Here is a 16,892-nt window from a genome sequence, read left to right on the forward strand (position 1 = left end):
GCTTTTAGATGCTTTGGAGCAGGGGTCTCCAACCTTGGCAACTTTAAGACTTGTGGACTTCATCTCTGGACAACTGAATAACTGGATAGAAGCATTCCTGTCAAACAGACAACAAATGGTCAAAATCGGGAGCGTCCTATCAAATCCAGTACCTGTCAATAGTGGTGTCCCCCAGGGCAGTGTTCTAGGACCAACTCTCTTCATACTCTACATAAATGACCTCTGCGATCATATTAAGAGCAATTGCGTTCTTTTCGCTGATGATGTAAAGCTGTTCAATACCACAGACAATACTGCTACCCTTCAAAAAGATCTCGACTATGTATCTGAATGGTCAAACAAATGGCAACTTCAAATCTCAACAAATAAATGCTCTGTCTTACATATTGGCAAAAAAATCAGAAAATAAAATACAAGCTGAATAGTCAAGAACTTGTTGATGACCCAAGCTCTGTAAAGGACCTTGGAATACTCACCTCTAATGATCTAAGTGCTAGAGCCCACTGCAACTACATAGCCAAAAAGGCATTAAGAGTTGTTAACCTAATCCTACGTAGCTTTTTCTCTGGTAATATCACACTACTAACCAGAGCATACAAAACATTTGCTAGACCAATACTCGAATACAGTTCATCAGTCTGGAACCCTCATTACGTATCTGATATTAGCACAATTGAGAAAGTCCAGAAATATTTCACAAGGAGAGTTCTCCACTCTTCTACTCGTTGTAGAATACCTTATGCCACCAGACTTGAAATTCTAGAACTAGAAAACCTTGAATTACGCCGTCTTCGGTCTGATTTAAGCATGGTATATAAAATCATACATTGCAATGTCCTACCTGTCAATGAATACTTCAGCTTCAACCATAACAACACAAGAGCACACAATAGATACAAACTCAAAGTAAACCGCACCAAACTTGATTGCAGGAAATACGACTTCAGCAACAGAGTGGTCAACGTCTGGAATACTCTACCCGACTCTGTAGTCTCTTCCCCAAACCCCAAAAACTTTAACCTTAGACTGTCTACTATTGACCTCACCCCCTTCCTAAGAGGTCTGTAGGGGGCGTGCATAAGCGCACCAACGTGCCTACCATCCCTGTCCTATTGTTTCTCTTATTCTTTTATTTTTCTTATATGTACCCATTTCATGTATTCACAACTATGTATACGCTTATACTTATTATCTTGTAAACAATTGGCAAATCAAATAAATAAATAAAAATAAATAAATAAATAAATAAACTCCCAGAGTTCCTCAGCCAGCTTTGCTGGCTGAGGAACTCTGGGAGTTGAAGTCCACAAGTCTTAAAGTTGCCAAGGTTGGAGACCCCTGCTTTGGAGAATAGGTTGATCCCCTCTTCTTAGATATTGGAACTAGGTCAGGAACTGTTGAAAGAGTTAGATCAATTTGGGAAAGTCGCAGGACTCAAAATTAACAGGGAAAAAATGAAATTAATAACCAAAAACTTAACAGAAAAACAGAAATCAGAATTGGAAAAGGCAATGGGATTACAGGTGGTAAAGAAAATTAAATACTTAGGAATCTGGTTGACGGCTCATTGTAAGACACTAATGGAAAATAACTATAACAAACTACTGCAACAAGTTAAAAAAAGACCTAGAGCTATGGGTTAAATTGCAACTCTCCCTACTAGGGAGGATTGCCACTATTAAAATGACTATTCTTGCTAAATTTATTTCATTTGTTCTAGACAATACCAATAAAAATACATAAAAAAGTCTTTGTGGAACTCAATAGAATAATAGCAAAATTTATGTGGCAAGGGAAAAAAAACAAGAATAAATTTAAAAGCAATGCAAGATATGAAGAGCAGGGGGGTATGGCACTCCCAAATTGGGAACTATATCACAGCGCAGCTTTCTTACTATGGCTAAAAGAATGGGTAAATTTATCGAATAAAAGAATATTATTTCTAGAAGGCCATGATTTACAGAGGGGGTGGCATGCGTTCTTATGGGACACAGGGGAAACCAAACAGAATTACTTCCACAGACATGTAATTAGAGACTCTTTATTGGCTAATTGGAATAAAATAAAGAAAAAACACTATCTAAAGATTCCGATTTGGATCAATTGGATCTTCTATGAAAAAGACCATATCATCCGCGAATGACTGCAATTTATATTCTTCTTTCTTAATCTTTAACCCCTTTATTCCTGTGTTCTGCCTAATTCACATAAGTAGTGTTTCCAAAGATAGTATGAAGAGCAAGGGAGATAGTGGACATCCCTGCCTAACTCCTTTCTCTATTTTTATTGAGCGCGTATATTCTCCATTCGCCTTTTGTGAGGCATAAATTGTGGTTATGATGTTTTCAAATTTAGTGCCTAAATTCATATTGTAAATTTGTTGAATTAAAAATTGCCAATTTAAATTGTCGAAGGCCTTCTGCGCATCCAAAAATACAAGGGCTGTTTGTTTTTCCGGGTGGGCTTCATAGTATTCCAAAACATTTAACACTATTCTTAAATTGTTCCTAATTTGTCTGTTGGGGAGAAATCCATTTTGGTCTTTATGTATATATTCATTCAAGATTCTTTTTAGTCTATTTGCTATAATAGTAGCAAATATTTTATAGTCGGTATTTAGCAAGAAATTGGTCTATAGTTTTGTATGAGTCGGGGATCTGAATCTTCCTTCGGAATCAACGAAATCAATGCCTCCCTCCATGAATCCGGCATTTTAGCTGCAAGTAAAACCTCATTATATACTTCCACCATAAGGGGTCCTATTTGTTCTCCTATTGCCTTGTAGAGTTCCCCTGGGATCCATTCAGGTTCCGGAGTTTTGTTGTTTTTTTATTTTCTATTGCTGTTTTCAGTTCAGACCACGTAATATCTTTAATTAGCATTTCTTTCATCTCATCCCCAATTGCTTTGTCTTTTGTTACGCCCAAGTAATTTCTTATCATATCCTTCTTTACCTCCTCCTTTTTATAGAGGTCTTCAAAATATTTATATGCAATTTCTTTTTTCTGTTCTACTCCCTGTTGGGCATCCTCTTTTCCATCTATTAATTGATAAATTAATATTTTTTTTCTTTTTCTTTTTTGAGTTTGTAGGCAAGCCATCTCCCTGGTTTGTTACCCTGTTCAAAGAATATCTGTCTAGCTATATTCAACTTTGTAATCATTCCTTCCTGTTCAATTAAATTCAATTTGTGTTTAGTTACTATCATTTGATTTTGCAATTTACAATCCTTTGGAGTACTTTGTAACTGGCTTTCTAGTTCTTTAATTCTTTGTTTTAATTTATTTTGTTGGGCATAATTTTCTTTATTCCTCCTGGCAGTATATGATATCATTGTGCCCCTTATTACAGCCTTCATTGTATCCCAAATATTCTGCTTCGTAGTTGCCTCATTATTGTTTTCTTTTTAAAAGTAATCTAATTCCTCCTTGAGTCTATTCATAAATTCTTTTTCTTTAATTAGCTGTGTATTTAGCGTCCACCTCTTCCTTGGCTTTTTCCTACCTTTCCACAATATCTGAATCGGATTATGATCTGCCCATTTGTTAGGTAAAATTTCAGTCTCTTTTAACTCATTTGCTATTTCACCATTCATCCACACCATATCAATTCGTGTCCATGATTGGTGTGGATTTGAGTAAAATGTAAATTGTTTTTTCTCCGGGTTTAATTTTCTCCACACATCTATCAAATTCAATTCAGTCATCATTTCCTCACATGTTTTCGGTAGCCCTCTCTTTTTCCTCTTCTTCCCCCCACTACTGTGATATTTTTGATGGTCCACAAAGGCATTGAAGTCCCCTAAGATACAAATATTCCTTTTTTCTAATCCTACTATTTTTTCATGCAAATGTTTAAAAAATTCTTTTTGGTTTTCATTAGGGGCATAAATCACTACTAATAGAATTGGGGTTGAGTTAATCCAGATTTGTACAACCAGAATTCTTCCGTTGGAATCTGTCCAAATTAGGTCTGCTTTCATATGCTCTTTCACATATACTGCTATCCCTTTCTTTTTCCCAGAGTCTGCTGGTGTCGTATATAGTTTCCCTAGCTTCGGGCATTCTAAATATTTTTCATCTGACTTCCTTATATGGGTTTCTTGTAAACATACTATATCTGCATTTTGTTTAATTAGTTTAGTTAATATTCTTTTCCTTTTTATCCTGGAATTCAGGTTGTTTATATTAATTGATAATATTTTCTTTTCCTCATCCATTGTCTAGTTGATTCTTGCTCTTTGTCTTGTAGTTACTCCTCTTTCTCTTTGTGGCTGGTAACATGTCCTCCGTTCTCTCTCTTGTTGTTGTTGTGTATTTTTCGGATTCCTGGGACTCCTGTCTCTATTCTTTTGGTAATCTTGGTCATCTTGCGAATTTGATTCTAGTTCATCTTTACTACTCAGTTCTTCCGGGTCTACCAGTCATTCATAAAATTCTTGGGCTTTTTCCACATAATCTACTCTAATTTTCCTTTCTTCCCATGAGATTAATTTTCTGGGATTAGCCATCTAAATACAATGCCTTTTTGATTTAATTGGGCCACCAAGAATTTATAGTCTCGCCTTTGCTCTCTCACTCTTCTTGGGATTTGTTCAAGCACCAAGACTTCTTTATCTTTATATGTGATTGTTTCTTCTCTGGATATTTTGTATATAATATCTCGGACCTTTCTTCTAGCAAATCTTATGTGAATTTCTTTTGGACATTTGTGGCGTCTTGCATAATTTGTACTCACTCTATAAACTTTGTCCAACTCTTTCAGAATATCATCTTTGTCTTTTTCCAACACTTCTGCTAGTATTTCTGCTATCACTTGTTCCAGATCCTCTTCTTTTGATTCCACTATGTTCTGGAATCTCAAATATGCTGCAGCCCTATCCATCTCCAAATAGACCAGGGAGTCTTCCATTTCTTTGCTCACGTTCCTTAGATGTTCATCAACCATTTCCAGTTTCTTTTCACTTTGTTCAGTCCTTTTCTCTACCTCCTTTATTGTCGATTTGTTTCTCTCTAATGCTTGCTGGATTGTTCCAATTTTTTTCATCCAACTTTGAAATATCTACTTTCATTTCCTCCTTTAATTTCCCCAGCTCTTCTTTTAGTTTATTTGTATCAGCTCTTGTCTCCGTATGATTTTTCGTCATCATTTCTTGGAGCTTCAGCATAGATTCTTGTAAGGTGAGGAGTTTTGACTGGATATTGGCATTCGTGATAGAGGGTTGTTTCTCCCCAGGCAATGTTTCCTCAATTGTCTTTTGTGCCATCGTTGAGGGGGATGCCGCCATGGTTGTTAATGTTGGAATAGTCTTCTTCCCAGTTTTAAGCGTTGTAGTAGTTGTAGAGGTCATTTCTTTGAGAATTTGTTTCTGTTTTTGTATTATACTAAATACGTTATCCCAAATTAGCATTCGCTATTCAAAAATAACAGATAGGAGTAAACACTACTCTAATTGATTGATTCCTAATTTCCTTAGTAAATTAGTGGACTAGACACTTTCATAAGTATAAATATTATCCAAGACAATTTCAAAATTAAATTCTAAATCAAATATCTAAATTTATAAAGTTTGGTATTTATATCAAAATTCCTATACTTAAATTCTAAGTACTAATAATTGTATATCTATAAAAGCTATGGAACACTTAATCTAAATATCAATATTATAAAATAGTGTTTTCAATGTTTATGTCTAAGTGGAAATAAGTTGACCTTACTATACAACAGTTAATTATTTGAAATATGGATATCACAATTAATTATTTACTCTAATATAATCAACAAATATAATCAAATATCAATACTTAATTAGTTAATTGTTGTCATTCCCCTCCTTTCCCCTATATATTAAAGCGAAATATAGACATCAGTATTGCTAATACATCAACTAAATCAGATATACATCACATTTACCACAATCAAATACCTGAGGAAAGAAAAGGAAAATTGATATCAGAGAGATAATTAGTCCAAACAGCAGAGGCTACAGGGCTTGGAGTATCCCAATGTAACTTTTCAACTCTCCGTTTCTAAAATTAAAAAGTTCCGTCTCCAAACACACCGGAAGTGCAGAATTGCTGAGTAATGTCTCTGATTTCACAGTCTCACCGCACCCTCTGCTATAGCTGTTCCTCCTTTCGTTCAAATCTCTTGCATTCCAATCTTCCAAATTTCATATGGTCTCTTCAATTAACAGGTTTCAACTTATTAGACCTCTAAGTCAATAGTCCAAAAAAGGAAAAGAACTCCAGTGAATTTTTAAGTATCGTCTATAGAAATATAGTAACTTTGCTTGCTTCCCCACTTCCGATCTTCCCCCCGTCTCACACTTGTTAATCCAGTCTTTCCGAATGGCAGCAATCCAAATCGCTCGCGCATTCCAAAAGTTAACTTTTTCCTCTCTTTTTTTCCCCGTTGGTGTCAATTCCACAAGCCTCTCCAACATTCTTATCCTCTCTGTCCGATCGCTTGCGTCCTTACTGTCTTCTGTTTCCTGAGCCCTTTCGCTTTCACCGCCTCTCGCATCCACTTTTTAGACGCTACTTTCGGGCTTCGCTCCGACTGATGTTGTTGTCATCTACGAGACTTCTCCAGTGCTCTATGCTCTATCAAAATCGCAGATTCCTTCACTCACACTCTTCTCTGTTCACCACAGTCTGTCACTCACTCACTTCCTCTTGTAGGTAACGATCCAGACTTCAGGACCACCATTACTGGATGGCAGTCTCTTGTTTGTTGGTCTCTACAGGGTCTCTCTGCATCATGATGAGAGTCGCCCTCTCCACACCGCAACTCGAGACTCCACACACCGACACGTTTCTCTACAGGATACGTGCACCCCTGAGGGTCGCTCCAACAGCAAGAAAAGGTAGCAAAAAGCCCCGAGCAAGCTTCAGCACCTCTACTTGTCCATACCTCGTCACTGGAAGTTTTTCTCAATCAACTAATCTAAAAGTAAAATACTTTCTCTTTGAAATGGGATTGATCATACTACTTCAGCCTCAGGCACTTTCAGTATAGACTTTCTAAATGCCAAAAGGGAAGTTGAATGCTCCTCAAGGACAGTCCCATGTAAAGTGTTTTTCACTAACCCAAGCGAGAGGAAAAAAGAGCCTCAACCATTTTGAAATAATTAATCATACAAAATCATACAGATTTTATCACAGTTCTGTTTTCTTTTTCTCCTTTCAAAAGGTATGTTTGTACCAACTCAGAGAACTGAAGGTATCTCAACTTCAGATATTATCACTAGAATTGTACGTGATTATGATGTCTATGCCCGTCGCAACTTGCAAAGAGGATATACTGCTAAAGAGTTGAATGTCAGCTTTATAAATGTAAGTGCATCAATCATTCTAATTATATTGTACTTGAAAAAATATGTAATTGATTACGTAATGATTGCAGCATGGTTAGGAAGACAGTGAAGTTTGTTTTGCTGTATTTCTCTAAGTATATTTTAAAATTTAAATTAACATAATCTCTTTACCATAATTAATTAAATTCAAGATTTTAAAATGTTAAAAAAACCCTCCATTTTCTGTTCTAAAATCCTTCAGTTTATGATTATTTCATGTTTGTTGTTTGGAGGTGCATATACAAATAAGTTATATTCTTAAGATGAGAAAAAAATAAGTTATATTCTTAAGGATGAGAAAAAAACCTGTAATTATTTCACATGCATATGCAGCTTTTACTGCCAAATATTGTGAGATAATTTGCACATTTCTGTAGTCACACAAGGACTTCAATCTAGACCTCCACTTGACCCTCTCAGAATACCTGAGAAACCACCAACAGACTACTACACCATATGGGATCAGCGTAGCACACAACCCAACCAAAGCCCTTCAAAACATCCTAAGCAAACCAAAAGATCCAGCAACCCTAGAAAAAAAAACAGGAGTCATCTATAACATACAATGTAAGAAATGCAACAATCACTATGTAGGACAAACAGGCAGAAGACTGGCAGAACGCATCCATGAACACTAACTGGCAGCCAGAAGACATGACGAAAATTATTTAATTTCACAACATATAGATAGATTTAACCACAGTTTTAATTGGGAAAATGTGACAATCCTACACCAGGCCAAATCTAAAAATGCCAGGGAATTTTTAGAAACCTGGCACTCTGACAGATCAGCCATCAATAAACACATAGACATTAATAACATCTATAGAGACAAAAGAGAACAAAAAGACTCCAAAAGCTCTTCACCAGTAATCAGCAACCAGATCACCATAGATTAACTCCAAGGTTAACTTCAGTCCAACAATTAAGTAAACAATACCCCAATCAACAAACTGCCAAAAAGCCTTCAGTAAACAGCCCAACCAAAGAATCTCTAAGATCACCCACACCCATACAGACAGGCAAGTCACCAGAATATAAACTGACAGTAAACAGCACTTACTACTGCTGATGATGTTTTCTTGCAGAGGTAATGAAACCTCTGCAAGAAAACAAGCAAGCTCATAGAGCACCAAGGACCCCTCATTTCAACCCTGAGCTACAAATATCTTCCTTTATTGGTACTTGACCCTCTATCCAGCTTGACTGGCACTTTCCCAACACTTTCTGAACTCTAGTCTCCCTTTGTATTTGGCCACAAAACTGGACTTTCTGACACTTTGTTGCCTCCATGAGGTGTTCCAATGAACTTTGTGTTTTTAAATTTAATTTTCCCAACATTTAATGCATATGGACAAATCATACTACCTTTACTCTAAAAATAATGTATAGTTGTCATACAGTCCAGATATAGTGCTTCCTCTTTGTGTTTTTTAATCATGAGCATTGACCACTTATCCATATACTGTATAATCAGATGTGCTTTCTTCTTTATGTGAGTCTATTTATAGTAAGCTACTTTAAATTTTTGAAACAGTAACATCTAGATTACATTGGTTGGCACTTTTATCCACATTATCTTATCCATGTTTATATAATAGTATCCAGGTAAGCCGACATCTTCCAAATGCGTGTTCACAAAAGTTGCAGAGAATAAGTACTATCTTTCTGTATGAGTTAATGAGCTCCATGTCTATCATTATATATTGCTATAGAAATGCATGAAACCAAAGACGAAAATCTTCTAGAATACATATGAGTCAATATATATAAAAAAAGAGTGACATGGCCATAGGTGTATATTATAGGCCCACCCAATCAAGCAGAAAAAATAGATGTGCTTTTTGCCAATCAACTCATAAATATATGTAGGAAACACACTACAATAGTAATGGGGAACTTCAATTACCCTGATATCAATTGACTAATTCTGCACCAACTGGAAAATCAAATAGGTTCCTAACCAACCTAGCTGACAACTTTGTTGTCCAAAAGATAGAGGAGGAAAAGGATGATCATAAAAGCCTAGACCAGCACAATACCACTGAGGAAAAAAAACAAGAAATCAAATAAGAAATCAGCATGGCTGTACAAAGGTCTCTCTGACAAATTGAAAGACAAAAAGGACATGTACAAAAAATGGAAAGAGGGAAACAAAACTAAGGCAAAATATCAGCAGATAAGGTGAAGTCTGGAAAGCAAAGGCTTAGAATGAACAAAGACTTGCAACAAAAATCAAAGATAATGAAAAAAGTTTCTTCCAACATATAAATAACAAGAAAAAAAATCAAGGAAACAATCACTTCACTAAAGAGAGAAGACGGCAAGAAAGTAACAGGGAACAGAGAGAAAGCTGCTTAACTTATTCTTTGCATTGGTCTTCACGCAAAAGAAACTGTAAAAGACAGACTAGAAATTAAAGTTAAAATAAGCAAAAAAAATAATAAGACAACACCTGTCTGATCTTGATGAATACAAATCATTGGGACCTGATGGATTACATCCCAGAGTTCTAAAGGAGCTGGCAGATATCATCTCAGAACAACTGTACATCTTTCAAAAATCCTGGAGCACCAGGGAACTACCAGAGGACTGGAAAAGAGCTGATGTAGTTCCCATCTTCAAAGAAGGGCGGGGGGAACAGACCCAGGAAACTACAGTACAATCAGCCTAACATCAATACCCGGGAAGATACTGGAAAAGATAATAAAAAAACAGATCTGCCAACATCTAGAAACAAGTAAAATAATAACTAGCAACCAGCACGGGTTTCTCAAAAACAGATCATGCCAAACCAATCTTATTTCATTCTTCAACATAGTGACTAAATTAGTAGACCATCGAAATAATGTGGACATAATATACTTAGACTTCAGCAAGGCATTCAACAAAGTAGACCACAACCTACTTCTTGGTAAGCTAGAAAAAAGTGGGATAGATAGCATCACCTCCAGATGGATTTGTAACTGGCTGACAAACTGTACTCAATGAGTAGTCCTTAATGGGTCTAAGTCTACATGGAGGAATGTAAGTAGTGGGGTGCCACAACGTTCCGTCTTCAGCCCAGTGCTCTTTAATATCTTCATAAACGACTTAGATGAGGGAATAGAAGGGGAACTTACCAAATTTGCAGATGATACTAAGCTGGCAGGAATAGCTAACACCGTAGAAGATCCAGATGGATTTTCACAGACTTGAACACTGGGCCCTATGTAACAAAATGAAATTCAATGTAGAGAAAAATAAAGTCCTATACTTAGGCAAGAAAAACCAAAAGTATACATATAGATGAGGTGAAATCAGGCTTAATAGCAGTAACTGTGAGTCTTGGAGTCTTAGTGGACAACCAGCTAAATATGAGCCAGCAGTGTGCGGTGGCAGCCAAAAAAGCCAATGCAATCCTAAATGGCATAACAGAGGGATACAATCAAGATCAAGTGGGGTACTAATATCACTCTATAAGGTGTCATGCCTCTGGTGGAGACTGACTCTGAGGAAGAGGAGGAACAGCCAACAGGGAATGGAAGTGTGGCTCCAGAGGTGGTGGAGGAGGCTGGGGAAGGGCAGAGGCCGGCTGAGCAGTCAGAGGAGGACCTAGGCCCATCCCCTATCCATCCTAGGGCACGCAGGGAGGAGAGGATCAGGGTAAAATGTGGTCTACTCAGGAGGAGAGGTCCATGATCCTCTTCATGGGTTGCAGGTGTGAGATTTGCATAAGAGTTTGGACCTGCGTGCTAACAGACGCTGGAGACAAATTAGTGTTTTATTTCTAAAGGTTTATTTTGTTTGGCATTCTTCCAACGGACTGTACCTGGTTATCTTCCTGAAGTTGGCAATTATCTATTCTGGTCTGTCGTGGAACTTTATTTAGTGCGGTTTGTTTTTGGTTTTTGCTTCGTTATCAGCTCTTTGAATTTGAACTGTTTCTTTCCTTTGAAATGTTATTTTGAAAATAGTTTACTCCTCCACTGTGAACAATTAAACAGTGAAGCCAAGTTAAAGGACTTTTATTTACGTTTTGGTTTTTGTTATATTTCTGATATACTCTGGGTCATCACATTTTGTCTCCAGCCACCCCTTCAACTTGTTTCTGCTTTTTGTGGGGTGACCATAGATCAGCTCAGAGCAGACAACGCCCAGTAAAGCCAGCAAGTGACTCTTTTGACTGTACAGGTTGCGCAGATGCAAGCTGCCCGGCCACACCATAAATGCCCGGTAGTGGTGCCAGATAAATTTGATGGATTGCTGGCCCAATTTCCAGCATTTTGGGGGCAGTGCCAGGTTTATATGAGCCTTTGGCCAGAGGACTTCTCCACTGACCGGGATAAGGTGGGATTTTTGATTAGTTTGTTGTCAAGCTCTGCAGCACGATGGGTGACGCCTCTGTTGATCCAGCCCAACCAGATGTTGGACAATTATGCTGAGTTTTGCCGTCATTTCCAGGCCATGTTTGAGGACCCTTTTTGGAGCCAAACAGCAAACAGACATTTGAGACAGTTGAAGCAGGGGCATGGCTCGCTCATGGATTATATTACTAGATTTTGGGTGGTTGCCCAGGACATACAATGGAATGAGGCAGCACTGTTAGCCCAGTTCCAGGAGGGTTTGTCATCAGAGCTCCTGGATGAGTTGGCATGCACTGAATGCCCTTGCACCCTTCAGGAGCTCATGCATCTGTATCTTTGTATTGATGCTAGGCTTCAGCAGTGACGGGTGCAACGACGGGTGGAGACTGCATCTGTTCCCAGCAAAGTGGTGCCTCTGGTGGAAGTGCCTTTGGAAGAGCCCATGCAGTTGGGGGCTGCCCGCCCTCGCCTGACCCAAGTAGAAAAGGATAGGTGTCGTTGTGATGGGTTATGCCTCTATTGTGGCAATCAAGGCCATTTTGTGGCCAAGTGTCCTGTTAAGACATCCACAGCAGCAACATCAGTGGTGGCGGGAAACGAGTATCACCTGGCCTACGGGGGTCTGTAGGTCAGGTTTCAAAGTCCCTAGGCCCGCCTTCTTCCCCATCCTTGCCATCCTCGCCATCTTTGACATCTCCGCTCCAGTCGTCATTGGTGAAGCATCTTGTGCTGACAGCAAGTGTGTTTGTGCCTGGTCATGGAGCGGTGGAGATCCAAGCCTTGGTCGACTCAGTCCAATTTCATGGACGCTCATTTTGTCGAGCAGTGGTTCATTCCCCAGCAACAGGTGTTCCCGTCAGTAATGGTGGAGACGATTGATATTCAGGCCCTTTGTTCGGGACCTGTGGTTGCTGCAACCAAACCCCTTCGCATGTGTATTGGGCAGCATGTGGAGGAAGCCATGTTCTACATTGCCGCAGTACCTCATTTCAGGTGGTGCTGGGTTTGGAGTGGTTACAGGCCCATGATCTACAGATTGTCTGGTTGTCTGGAACTGTGCAATTTCTTGATAGGAAGTGTGCCAACCATTACTTGCGTTCCTGTGTAGGAGGTGTGATTACGCCTGTGGACTTGGATCTACCTGCAGAGCTGGTGACCTATGTTCCAAGTGGGGGGAATCAATGCTGATGCATTGTCCCGGAAGCCCGAGTATACCCAAAGGGAGGACAAAATCTTCCTCCAGACGGTCATTCCTTTGGAGCGGTTTTCAGCCACAGAGGAACCTGTGGACCTTGATTCAGGAGGCGCAGCGACAGGATCCATTTGTGGCAGCTCGGTGTCATGAATTGGATGAGAATGGGAGACAAGAGACTCCTTGGGAATATATTGGGGACCTGTTGTGGTTCCGTGATCGTATTTACATGCCTGGAGGTCCTCTTCGTGGCCTTATCTTACATCAATGTCATGATAGTCCGGCAGCAGGACACTTTGGGGTGTTCAAAACACTGCACCTCATTTCAAGGACATTTTGGTGGCCGAGACTTAAGCATGATGTGTCGTGATATGTGGCATTCTGTGTGATCTGTTGACAAGCCAAGTATGCTCCTGGTGCACCCCCTGGTCTCTTGCAGCCATTGCCCACACCTAAAAAACCTTGGGGGGCAGTTTCATTGGACTTCATCACTGAATTGCCACCATCGAAGGGTGCTACAACCATTTTGGTGGTGGTAGATATGTTGACTAAAATGGCCCACTTTATTCCACGTACGGGTCTTCCTACAGCCAGAATAACGGCCCAGTTGTTTATCTCCCATGTATTCTGGTTGTATGGGTTACCAGACCGAATAGGATCAGATCGGGGGGTACAATTTACAGCACGCTTCTGGCACACCCTACTCACGAAACTGCAGGTTCAGGCATGTCTGTTGTCTGCCATCACCCCAAAACTGATGGGGGGACAGAGAGAGTGAATGCTATTTTGGAGCAGTATCTCTGCTGTTTCAGCAATACTCAACAAGACAATTGGGTGGAAGTTCTGCCGGTGGCAGAATTTGCTTACAACAATGCTCAACATGCATCCACCCATGTGTCCCCATTCTTTGCCAACTATGGTTTTCATCCACGACTTTTTCCTTTAGCCCTGACTCCCCAGTTCTGGTAGTGGATACGTTCTTGCAAGAGTTAACAGCCGTGCACCACATGGTCTAAGACCAACTAGAGAGAGCCAAGGAGGACTACAAATGCTTTGCAGACCCACATCATCGTGATATTCTGCCTTTAGCGGTAGGCGATTGGGTGTGGCTCTCTACTCTACTTACCGACGACACGGCCATAGAAAAAGCTCGATCACCGTTACTTGGGATCTTTTCTGGTTGAGGCAGTGATCAATACTGTAGCTTTTAGTCTCTCCTGGTCATGGACCACGCGTATCCATCCTGTTTTTCATCACTCCTTGTTAATCCCTGTATTGGCCGACAGCCCGTATATATCAGCTCCTCCACCAATGGACCCGTTAGCCCCTCAGGGAGAGGTGGAGTACGAAGTGGATAGCATCTGAGATTCACACCAGTTGCGGGGCCGATTTCAGTATTTGGTGGCATGGAAAGGTTATGGACCAGAGGACTTCACCTGGGTTGATGCCACTGATGTTCATGCTCCTCGTTTGGTCCATGATTTCCATGCTTGATTTCATCAACGTCCTTGTCTGCCTGGTCCCGGGGGAGGGGGCCCTGCAGGGGGGTATAGTGTCATGCCCCTGGTGGAGACTGAGGAAGAGGAACAGCCAACAGGGAGTGGAAGCGTGGCTCCAGAGGTGGTGGAGGAGGCTGGGGAAGGGCAGAGGCCGGCTGAGCAGTCAGAGGAGGACCCAGGCGTGTCCCTTATCCATCCTAGGGCACGCAGGAAGGAGAGGATTAGGGTAAAATGTGGTCTACTCAGGAGGAGAGGTCCATGATCCTCTTCATGGGTTGCAGGTGTGAGATTTGCATAAGAGTTTGGACCTGTGTGCTAACAGACGCTGGAGACAAATTAGTGTTTTATTCCTAAAAAAGGTTTATCTTGTTTGGCGTTCTTCCAATGGACTGTACCTGGTTATCTTCCTGGTCTGTCTATCCTGGTCTGTCGTGGAACTTTATTTAGTGCGGTTTGTTTTTGGTTTTTGCTTCGTTATCAGCTCTTTGAATTTGAACTGTTTTTTTTCCTTTGAAATGTTATTTTGAAAATAGTTTACCCCTCCACTGTGAACAATTAAACAGTGAAGCCAAGTTAAAGGACTTTTATTTACGTTTTGATTTTTGTTATATTTCTGATATACTCTGGTTCATCATATAAAGCCTTAGTAAGACCACACCTAGAGTACTGCATCCACGACCCACAGGTTGAGAACCACTGGTGTAGGGTCTCCTGCTTGTATGGGGGATTGGACTACATGACCTGCATGATTCCTTCCAACTCTGTTAATCTGTTAATCTCAAATAACCATATTGATTTCATCTATTCAATGCTTTTTTCATGGAAACTATATTTCTATTCCCTGTAATTTTTACTATCTTTAGTACTCAAATATGTTTACAGTATGTAAATATTTAATAGAATGTTACTCATATGAACTTCAATATATAGTGACCAAATTTCTTCATGTCTCATGTTACCTTTATTTTTTTATTAGGAGAAGAAATATCGTTTTCAAAATCAGGTAGACAAGATGAAAGAAAAAGTGAAGAATGTGGAAGAAAGATCGAAAGAATTTGTGAATAGAGTTGAAGAAAAAAGCCATGATCTCATTCAGAAATGGGAAGAAAAGTCTAGGGAGTTTATTGGCAACTTCTTAGAACTATTTGGACCAGATGGAGCTTGGGTATTTATTTTTTCACACATACATATAGTTTATAAGTTATTGATGAGTCATTTTCTACACCCCCAAATATCTTGAAAATAATAGAGAAATAAAGCATGCTTTATCTACTCAAAGCAATTAATATAACAACAATACAACAGCAAAATTATATCCTGAGCTAGATTATATTTAAAAATCATTCAACATTCAAAATCAGGTTCGAACAACTCTCTTAAAATGCCAGGGATTAAATCTGAGGCCATTCGGATGCAACATATATTATTAAGTAGTAATGTAAGATTTCTTACTTCAGTTTGTAATGATACATGCTAAAAAAGCACTCTACTATATTATATATATATATTATATATAGTAATCAGTAATACTGATTTTTAGGAGATAAAGTTGCATATAATGGATTTGATTTCACAATAACTGTATTGGCAAACCAGCTTCAGTGAAAAGATCTTTTGGTTTTTTTGTACAATTCAGCATGGCAGTACTTACTGAAGTTTAATATTTGCATGAAAGCCTTTGTAGTTAGAGGCCACATAAAATAATCAGCTTAAGAGTACAACTTGAGTTAGCATTGTTCTAGAAAAATAAATGATATTGCTATGGGGCAAATTAAGTCTATGAATATTGTTAATTTTTCTTTTCAAACATTGATTTCAATGCTGACATTAAATATAGAAGATTAATTCATGTCTTGATTCATACATGTGCATATGTTACTATGCTATTATCAGTAATATACTTGAACTCTCATTCACCTTCAAGCAGATAGAATTAGGAATATATAACATTGAAAATGGAGAAATCAATCCATTAGAGTTTAATCTTATTTCTTTTTTTAAAGAGTAGGAAGTTCAATTGTTTTGAACAATAGTAATTGGTTCTGGTATGAAAAGCTTTATAAAATATGTTTCTTGTGTATAAAATAGGCAACGCTCTATGTTGCAATATTTTGGTTGCATTTATACTTTTTAATTTTTTTAAAAAAGTGTGTGAACTTGCATGGGAAGGATGCATAAAACAACCTTAATTGTGCTTTATTCACACTTCTGGTTCATAAGTGTTTAATTAGTTTTTTTGGCTTTTTCATTATTTTTTATTTTAAAAAACCCACTGTTTTCCTACCTAAAAATCCTCCTCGTTTCCCCAAGAATTTAGTATGCTAAAAATAATATAACATTTAACCCTTGATAAGCCTCATCACGTGATGAAGGAAAATTTTGCTTGATGTTTTATTTTTCCCCTTCTCAGAAACACTGTAAAGCACTCAAATAATGTAAGAAGAGTGCTCTAAGCTCACTTGTGATCCTTTCCTTCTCTCTGCTACTTCATTGCCCCT

General features: G+C 38.8%; 1 protein-coding gene across 1 annotated transcript in view; it reads left to right on the forward strand.

The window, feature by feature from the left end:
* Positions 1 to 16,892, forward strand: part of PCYT1B (phosphate cytidylyltransferase 1B, choline) — a 75,891-nt gene that overhangs the window by 57,344 nt on the left and 1,655 nt on the right. Inside the window, exons 6-7 of the mRNA XM_087966895.1 lie at positions 7,195 to 7,337; positions 15,371 to 15,559. Of these exons, the coding sequence (XP_087823021.1) occupies positions 7,195 to 7,337; positions 15,371 to 15,559 (332 nt within the window). The remainder of the gene's footprint in view (positions 1 to 7,194; positions 7,338 to 15,370; positions 15,560 to 16,892) is intronic.

The sequence above is a fragment of the Notechis scutatus genome, chromosome 5 (assembly GCF_049901735.1).
Source record: "Notechis scutatus isolate UNSWTSFEM ecotype Mainland chromosome 5, rNotScu1.2, whole genome shotgun sequence".
NCBI lineage: Eukaryota > Metazoa > Chordata > Lepidosauria > Squamata > Elapidae > Notechis > Notechis scutatus.